Source organism: Giraffa tippelskirchi, chromosome 9 (assembly GCF_054371585.1).
Source record: "Giraffa tippelskirchi isolate mGirTip1 chromosome 9, T2T-mGirTip1v1.2.pri, whole genome shotgun sequence".
Taxonomy (NCBI): Eukaryota; Metazoa; Chordata; class Mammalia; order Artiodactyla; family Giraffidae; genus Giraffa; species Giraffa tippelskirchi.
In genome coordinates this window covers 135,098,221-135,107,699 of record NC_137283.1, presented here as the reverse complement: position 1 = coordinate 135,107,699, position 9,479 = coordinate 135,098,221, and the positions used below count along the sequence as shown (strand labels likewise).

Genomic DNA, 9,479 nt, shown 5'->3' with positions numbered 1-9,479 from the left:
CTTCTTGCACAATATCCTTTCTCAACACTGTGTTGTATAATCTATTCGTGAGATAGTATAAATAGTGGTAGCAGACAGGTAGGTCTTTAACATAATAGTTTTTCCAGTGATACAAAGTACAAGAATCTGAGTTTAACAAAGCGCACTGCTCCTGCCGCTCCTGCCGCTCCTGCTGCTGCTGTCAATTCAGTCGTGTCCGACTCGGTGCGACCCCATGGATTGCAGCCCACCAGGCTCCTCTGTCCATGGGATTTTCCAGGCAAGAGTACTGGAGTGGGTTGCCATTGCCTTCTCCAAACAAAGCGCACTAAATTTTACCTATGATTATATCATATTTTCCAAAATATGTGACCATTTTGGTGCTCTTTGTCCTGAGGGTTGGTGCACTGGACACTTTTCTTGCTGCAGTGTTTGAGCATGCTGTAATATTATCAAACAGAACAGAAACACCTGTGCTAAAAGAAGAAGATTTGCTCCTGATGAACAAGAATATAGATGTTTTAGAGAAAGCACTTAAACTGGCTGCCAGGCAGGTATTGCCTCTTATACACTGGCTGGGACATTGGAAAGCAAATCTGAAACTTGATAAGAGTGTGAGTGTTTCGAATTCAGTAGAAATTTTTTTGCTCCTACTTGTTTTGAGCAGGATGCACATATCATTGTGAACCCAGAAGATGGAATTTATGGCTGGATCTTTACAAGAGAGACCATTTATCCCTATCTAGAGGTTATCCCAGACTCTGAAGCAAACTGCATTCCATGTAGAGACCCCAGAGGTAAAGTCATTACAACAAAAAGTTGTGATATTGCAACATAGCAAATTTAGTAAGCTTGACTAGTACTGTTCCTGACAAATAGTCTGTGGCATTGGACTTAGACTTCTCTAATTCTTTGTACTATGCACTATCTGGCATGTCTCCTGTTTGGTAAACGATTTGTGATGATGTCTGGTTGGTTATTTATAGATGAATAGTGTGTATACACACAACTTTTCTAATAGATGTGATTAACTGGTTTTCAACAAAGTGAGAAAGTTGTGAAATCTAGGACCTATGTTCTCAGATGTAAGTAAAGGTTCACCCATGAATACCTGCCTCCTTTGCAGGAATGGTAAAAAGATGAGTGTGTTAATGTTCCAAAGGGCTTTGATATCAGCATGCAATGTCATTGGTACGTGAGTGAAAACTGCACAGGGCTTGAAAACGAAGTGTTTTTTCTGAGACTATATTCTATCACCTCTTGGTTGAGTGATGTGGGACAGAAAATCTAAACTCTTGATGTAAAGTAGAAATAATATAATTTCCTTTCCTACTTCACTTTACAGAGTAGATGTATGTGTAGGGAATTTCCTGGTGGTCCAATGATTAGGACTCTGAGCTTTCACTACCGAGGGCCTAGGTTCAATCACTGATTGGGGAACTAAGATTCCACAGGCCATGCAGCATGGCCAAACCCCACCCCTGACCTCACCCCACCCCCACAAAATGAATGTAAAGTGAAATAATACATAGAATCTATACAGTATGGTGCTCTCTTGAGTGTTAATTATTACTTAAAAAAAAAAAAACTATCACCTTTTTTTTTAAACAGGAGCTGGATCTGAAATTTTGCTTTCTTGTCCTTTAAGAAAGTGTAGCAAATGTTTATAGCTGTAGTTTAAATGTAACTTTCTGAAAGAAAATCTGCATAAAATATAAGAAAGATTATGAAAATAAATCATTTTAGGTGTACTTAACTTTTTAAAATAGATCATATGTGATGGCAAAATCAATGCATTAAATAGTAATTTAATGTGCTAATTTTAAATTTACAGACATCTGCTTAAAGCTATTATCAAGTGCACAAAAAGAGAAACTTCTTTAATAATTCTGCATTTGAAATTAATTGGAAAGTCAAGTCTAACATTGCAACATAAGAGTTCTTATATGTGAGTCAGGTCTCACCTTGGGATTTTCACCTTTGGAAAAATATTCTCAAAATGTTGCAGTCTGTGTTTACAGTAACCACGTAATTATGACTTAATGTTTGCTTGCTTATGGGGCTTTTCCCAGAGCAGGAAGGACTCATTATTTGTAATAACTCAAGAGGCTTAGACTGAAATACACTCTATTTGCCCGGGCTGACAAAACTGACTTTCCTAGGGGAAAGATGTCCTAAAGTCTGATTAATTAGTCTCTGATGAAATATTTTAAGTAGGTAAAGTAGGTGACAGATGAAACTTTAATATTATTGAGTCTTGCAGACATTCAAATGGCAAGCTTTCAGCTCTGTGTTGTAGAGAGGAAAAATCTAGTATTTAAGAAAATGCTAATATTGGTAAAGAAAGCCACCATTTCTTCCCTAGTCACATTCATCTCTAAAAGGGATAATTCAAGTCCACATAGTCATCCTTGTGTATTTAAATACTATCATTTAGACTACTGACACATCTCATGCTTCCTGGAGCTTTCTCCATGGGAAACTAATAGGAAACATTGAAGTGCCCTAATATCTAGCCAAAAAAAGAAAACCAAAATAAAATATATAATAGTTTTATTAAGGCCTTCTTTAATGAATATGCACGTTGACAGTATTACTGTTTTTCCTGAAGGCAAGAGAAAAGAAATGGTCTGAAGTAATAGTCATAAATCTGTCCTTTCTATTCAAAGGTTGGTTCAACATTAAGTAGGGGGACTGAGAAACCATGGAGAGTCTGAATGGCCTCTACAAGCAATCAAGTCATCAGTGTCTCTGCGTGGTCTTCTTGTTGTTACAAAGTCCATAATGGCCATTATTTATTCACTGAGCATCTACTTGGTTCTTGAATCTGCACTTGGTACACTAAGCACATTATCTCATTCGATTTAAGTAGCAGGTGTAACTATTCCCCTTTTATTTACTTCTTCATTTTTTTAAAAATAAACATTTATTTTTATTATTATTACTTATTTGGCTGCGCCAGGTCTTACTTGCAGCACACATGATCTGCAATCTCCGTTGCAGCATGTGGGATCTTCACTTGAGGCATGTGGGATCTAGTCCCCTGATCAGGGATTGAACCCCTGGGCACCTGCAACAGCAGCACATAATCTTAGCCACTACACCACCAGGGAAGTATCTCCCACTTTAAATATGAGGAAAAGAAGGGGGCTTAAGGTCTCACAATTTGTAACTAGCCTCGCTGGAATTCAAACATGGCCATTTCCACTGAGTCATGCTAACAGAATGGACTGAGTGCCTGGAAGCATCGTCTTCTACTTGAAATCTCCATGACTAGTAAATCCACTTCTTAGCGCATTCTAGTTGCAGAAATTTGGATCTTATTTTCCACTGAAATCTCTCGAAAACTTTCTTTGGAGTCCATACTGCCTCTATAGCATGTTCAAATATGTGCCTCATCTTCAAATTAGAGTCTTTTCAGTATTTGAAACCAGCTGTAGTCTTACCTATTTACTCACCTCAACCCTGTTTTACTTCTAGGATAAACATCCCGAACCTGGAAGGTTTCGGCATTACTTTGAAAAGCAATTTCGTAGTGTGCATTTATCCCAGGGTTTCACACAAGGGCCCTCTAAGGTAGAAGGAAAGCTATTATGCTACCTTGACATGTGAGGACACAAACAAAAGGGTGAAATCTTTTTTTCCTTTTCTTTTCCTTCCTTTTAAAAAATATTTCTGGTACCTAAAGCTGCATTTGTAGAGGATGATCAGCCTGGAACCAACTATTTACTGCCTCCTTGGAGGAATGTGGCTTGCATTATGGAAAAGATTCTCTCCATTAGAAAAGCGCTTCATTTGTCCTCGTGGGAGAAATTAATAAGAAAATATGTTGCTTCTCTTCTTTCTCCTCTTCCTCTTCTACCCATTCTATGCTTAGGTCTTGCACTGCTGTTGTGAATCTGGCAGCTAGAATAGGTTAGTTTTCATAAAGAAGAAGATTGTATTGCATGTGTGTGCTCAGTTGATCAGTCCTCTCTAACTCTTTGCAACCCCATGGACTGTAGTCTGCCAGCCTCCTCGGCCCATGGGATTCTCCAGGCAAGAATACTGGAGTGGATTACTGTTTCCTGCTCTAGGGGATCTTCCTGATCCAGGGATCCAACCTGTGTCTCCTGCATTGCAGGCAGATGCTTTATCACTGTGCCACCTGGGAAGCCATTGTATTGCATATGAGCTTTTAAATCTTTGCTGTTGCTTCTTAACCTAGAGTTGTTGTGTGTTATAATGACAGGCAGATAAAGTATCAGTGTGGATGTTCAAAAATCACTAACACACTGTAAGTTTAAGGCAGTATCTATTGAATTAGGCTTGACCGTACCCCTGTGCAACAAAGACTCAGCTGTCTGGCCAAGGACAACTCCATCTACATTGTGGCAAATATCGGGAACAAGAATCCGTGTAATGCCAGTGACCCTCAGTGTTCCCCTGATGGTCATTACCAATACAGCACTGATGTGGTGTTTAATTCTGAGGGCAGGCTTATGGCCCACTATCATAAGGTGAGAATTACTTGTGCCTTAGCTGATCTTGACTTATTTTTGTTTGTGATATCTATGTAGACTTGTTTGTTGAATGTTGGCGAGGGGACTGTTATAAACCCATTCCTTAATAATTACATTTAGTTGAAAAGGGGACTTAACTTACTTTGACATTTATATAAAGGTTTTGAATTTGAATTAGTCATAAAATAGAATCTGGCAGAATATTAAAGCAGATGTGCTAATAGCCTCATAGGATTTTAAAATCCTCCGAGAAAGAGGAGCAATTCTGTTTCATCACATGATTTAACACTAGAGCAACTTTTTTGACCCAATTTGTTAGTGTTCAGTCATTCATTCCAGTAGGAACTTTTTCATGGAAATGGTAGAAAAACCCCCAACTGAAATTGATTTGAAACAACAACAATAAAAGCAATGGAATGTCCTTGCTCAGGTACCTGAGAAAATATAAATCATAGAAAGGATAGGTCTAGTTTTTGACATGGTCTGTATCTTAAGGCCTGTGGGTTCATGTCAATGTATGGCAAAACAAATACAATATTGTAAAGTTAAAAAATAGATAAATAAACTAACTAAAAAAAAAAAAAAATAAGGCCTGGAAGATATCAGCCATCCCCCCAGCTCTCTCTCACTTTTTTTTATGGTTTGTTTTTTTATCCTCTCAGGCCATGCCATACTGCATGCAGGATCTTAGATCTCTGACTAGGGATCAGGCCTGTGTCCTTGCACTGGGAGTGTGGAGTCTTAACCGCTGGACCACCAGGGAAAGTCACCCCCAGCTCTCTTAGGTCCTTGTAAAAAAGTGCCAACGTTTTCTCTGCTGATGTCCATTCAGAAGCCACATGGCTGCTGGTTGCAAAGCACATATCCTAATAGTGACAAAATCCAGAGGAAGATTGTATTTCTATTTCCTAGAAAGCCTACAAAAACCTTATTATTCCTTCAATCCACCTATGGACCACATGCCTCGCTTGAGTCGATCTCCTGGGGATGAAGGATGGGCTGCCACCTGGGCAGAGTACAGAAGAGTTTGGGAACCTCAATGGTGGGGGTGGGATGGGGTGTGGCCTGAGCACATATGCACACATCAGGCCAAATAAAAACCTGAGCAGACCATAAGGCTGCACTCTTGAGCCCAGGGTAGATGGAGTTTGGGAGCACTAATCAAGCTGGAGAAAAGTTTCCAATATGTTACTAATTAACAAAGTTTAGCTATGACATTGTCTAAGTTCCAGTTTACTTCACCTCACTTATATAAACCTAGCCGTACCATGGGGAGACATGACAAAGTTTAGTTTATTAACACATGTTTAATTTCACATGGGCAGTGATATTAGTACTTAAGAATTGTGTGGAAAACCATCAGAAATTTGTGAGGTTCGAAATTTCAAGTGACTGTAAGACAAATATTCATCTTTTAAATATCATTTGTAGATATGATCTCATTGGTTGATTCATTGGTTGTGAGAATAATGAAGTGTTTCGGTGAATGTCATGGTTTCGCGGGGTTTTGTGGTGGTAGGACCAGTGAGGGGGTGGGGTAAGGTAGGGGCGGGGCTGATGCGGGCCGGGTCGAGAGGAGGTGAGATCTCCCAGGCGCGGGGCTGTGGGAGGAGCGACACCTTCACTAGCAAGGTAGGTTGGGGTCATGGCTTCCGAGGTTATGGGCGGCTCTCAGAATGATGCCTGAGAGTGTGGTCTATGGAGCCGGGATAACGAGTCTAGAGGACAAGCTGAGGGGCCTATTAGAAAACCCACAAGACAGTGGTATAGTGGGTATAATTTACACTAATTTAGGTGTAATAGTTTTAAATATGCTCAGTAAAATACATGCAAGAAAAGATTTTGCAAATATTAATCACTTTTATTTGCCAGTTTTCTTATGAATCGTCCCCTTCTTTGCTTTTCATTAACAGTTCAATCTTTTTGTACCTGAAGGTCAGTTTGATTTTCCCAAGGATTCAGAACATGTGACTCTCAACACTCCCTTTGGGATGCTGGGCATTTCCACTTGTTTTGACATTTTCTCTCATGACCCGGCTGTGGTGGTGGTGGAAGAGTTTCAGGTTGACAGCATCCTTTACCCCAAGGCCTGGTACAATACACTGCCCTCCTCTCAGTGTGGGCCCTTGCATTCTCCTTTCCATTCACCATGGGCCTGAGCCCTGAGAGTCAACCTGCTTACTGCCAATGCCCACAAAACCAGGTGTACATGACTGGTACCTCCACCTCAGTCTTGCCCCAAAGGGCAACCACAGTCTTGGGATGCCTTCATTTGCAAGCCATGCATTTCTTTAATGATTCTTTTTTTTTCCAAAATTAATTAATTAAATATTTATTTATTTTTGATTGGCCTGAGTCTTCCTTGCTGTGAGCAGGCTTTCTCTAGTTGCCGCAAGCAGGGGTTACTCTTCCTTGGGGTGCACAAGCTTCTCATTGCAGTGGCTTCTCTTGTTGTGGGGCATGTGGGCTTCAGTAGTTGTGGTGCATGTGTTGAGTTGCTCTGAGGCACGTGGAATCTTCCCAGACCAGGGATCAAACCCGTATCACCTGCTTTGGCGACTTATCCACTGTACCACCAGAAAAGTTCTTCAATGATTCTTTTATTAACTTTAATGTCACAAAATTAATAAGACTATGGGTTTGTATAGCAACATTATTTAAAGAACATTATTCCTGGGAATAAAGAAGGAAGTAAAGAGTATATTGTCAATTTCACATGAGGGGAAATTGGAGTTAAACAGAATTCAAGTCACACAAAAAAAGCAAAGGCAGAGTTAAAGAAAGTTGCAGCCACCATCCAGCAGTAATATTGAAATAAATCTTGCTGTTGGGGTGATAAAATCACTTTAGACTTAATCAGGTGTTTAGAGTCTATCCTTTAAAAATCCATGTTTAAGGGAAGGCTCCTTTCTCGATTGTTTTGGTATTTGTTGATCCAGGTGAAGAATCTCAAACACAAACAAATTAGATAGGTTGGTGGATACTTAAATTGCTCTTCATGTCTGAGAAACTTTTTGGGTTGTTGTCAAGTTGGCTAAAGAAAGGGGAGCTTAAGTTAAAAAAATTAAAAAAATCTTCCAGGTCAAATGATAGTTTCATTGTAAGCAGATTCTCATGGAGGACACAGATTCAAACTGAACTCAGGTCAGTGTAATAGGTATTTCCTTCCTTATCTAGAAAATGCTTATGCCTTCATAACTTTATATTTCATCTCTTGTGAAATAATTCTATTAGTTTGTGACCGTGCAAAATTTGAAGCCAGTATTCATGTTTCTTCATGTAACCCATAGGCAGTGAAATCTACGCACCGGAGGCTGTCAAGGTGTATCACTAGAACATGGAAACAGAGACAGAGGGTGCCCAGCTGATGCTCTCAGAATCGAAGTCTCGACCTCGACAAGAACCCAGTTACCCTGCAGCTGTTGACTGGAGTGCTTGTGCTAGAGGTGTCAAGCCATTCCCATTTGAGCAGTTGAATTTCCCAGGGATGATTTATTTTGATGAGTTCACCTTCACCAAGCTTAAGAGAAACACAGGAAATTACACAGTTTGTCAGAAAGACCTGTGCTGTCACTTAACTCACGAGATGTCTGAGAAATCAACTTATGAAGTGTATGTACTCGGTGCCCTTGACGGACAGCATGCGACAGAAGGCCAATATTACTTACAGGTAGAAACACTCAAGTATGTAAGAATGGCTTTGTTACTAGTTTGTCTTCTAGGTCATCACTGCATTTCTTTAAGAATTGTGCTGCATTCAGTTAATTGGAATAGTGTTACATTTGTCATTGAGCTTTTCTCCCTAGAATACTTTGTTTAGTCTTGGCAAGAACAGAATTAGAGCTGCAAGGTAAAAACAAAAAACCAATTGATCAGTTCCCAGCAGACAGGGTTAAAGTTTAAAAAGCTACAATCCCCATATATTTTCTTTTTCTGTCAGGTTACTTTAGGGCTGTGTTTTGCAAACTGTTTTCAACTAGAGTCCAGAGCAAGCAGTCCATTGCACATCATAACCCAGTGCCATCAAGACGTATCTCAAAGAGATACTTAGTGAAACAAACATTTTATAAGATAATTCAAACCAAAATTAGACCTAGCTATAATTACATCCAACACAGTCTAATTTTGAAAATTCTAGTCTACTCCATTGGAGAAGGACATGGCAACCCACTCCAGTACTCTTGCCTGGAAAATCCCATGGACGGAGGTGCTTGATAGGCTACAGTCCACGGGGTCGCGAAGAGTCAGACACAACTGAGCAACTTCACTTTCGCTTTTCACTTTCATGCATCGAAAAAGGAAATGGCAACCCACTCCAGTGTTCTTGCCTGGAGAATCCAGGGACAGAGGAGCCTGGTGGGTCACACAGAGTCGGACACGACTGAAGCGACTTAGCTGCAGTCTACTCCATTTTGCTGCATTGAAAGAAAAGGGTTAATCTTCACTCACTAAACTAATGTTAGGATTGGCTAATAGATTATGAGCTGCAATTGGGGGAGAAAGCACTTAAGAGGCAAGCTAAAAAGTATTCTTCTATTCTTTGAGACTGTACTTTTAGCTGTAAAAACATTTCCAAGATTTCCAATCACTTCTCTTTTCTTTTTCTTCCTAGGTATGCACATTACTGAAATGTCAAACCACTGACCTGAAAACTTGTGGTGAGCCTGTGGGGTCAGCTTTTACCAAGTGTGAAGAATTCTCCCTCAGTGGCACATTTGGAACGAGTTATGCTTTCCAAACACTGAGAACAGATCGTTCTCAGTGGATGTCAGCTTGCCCCTGAAAGACACTGGGAGGTAGAGGATTTTCAGGAGGATAAATTCCTTTGAACAGATGTAGTAGGTTGGCATAATGAAAATATGTGTTTTTTTCTAATATAAATTTATTTTAATTGGAGGCTAATTACTTTACAATATTGTAGTGGTTTTGCCATACATTGACATGGTTCCACCACGGGTGTACATGTGTTCCCCATCCTGAACCCCCTTCCCACCTCCC

The 9,479-nt window shown here is 40.0% G+C and overlaps 1 protein-coding gene across 1 annotated transcript; it reads left to right on the top strand.

The window, feature by feature from the left end:
- Positions 1 to 320: 320 nt before the first annotated feature.
- LOC145521925 (vascular non-inflammatory molecule 3-like) lies at positions 321 to 9,264 on the top strand. Its single transcript, XM_081530886.1, is given in 6 exon segments — positions 321 to 533; positions 647 to 770; positions 4,279 to 4,478; positions 6,395 to 6,599; positions 7,772 to 8,151; positions 9,094 to 9,264. Coding segments are annotated over 6 exon segments (1,293 nt in total).
- The last annotated feature ends 215 nt before the right edge of the window (positions 9,265 to 9,479 follow it).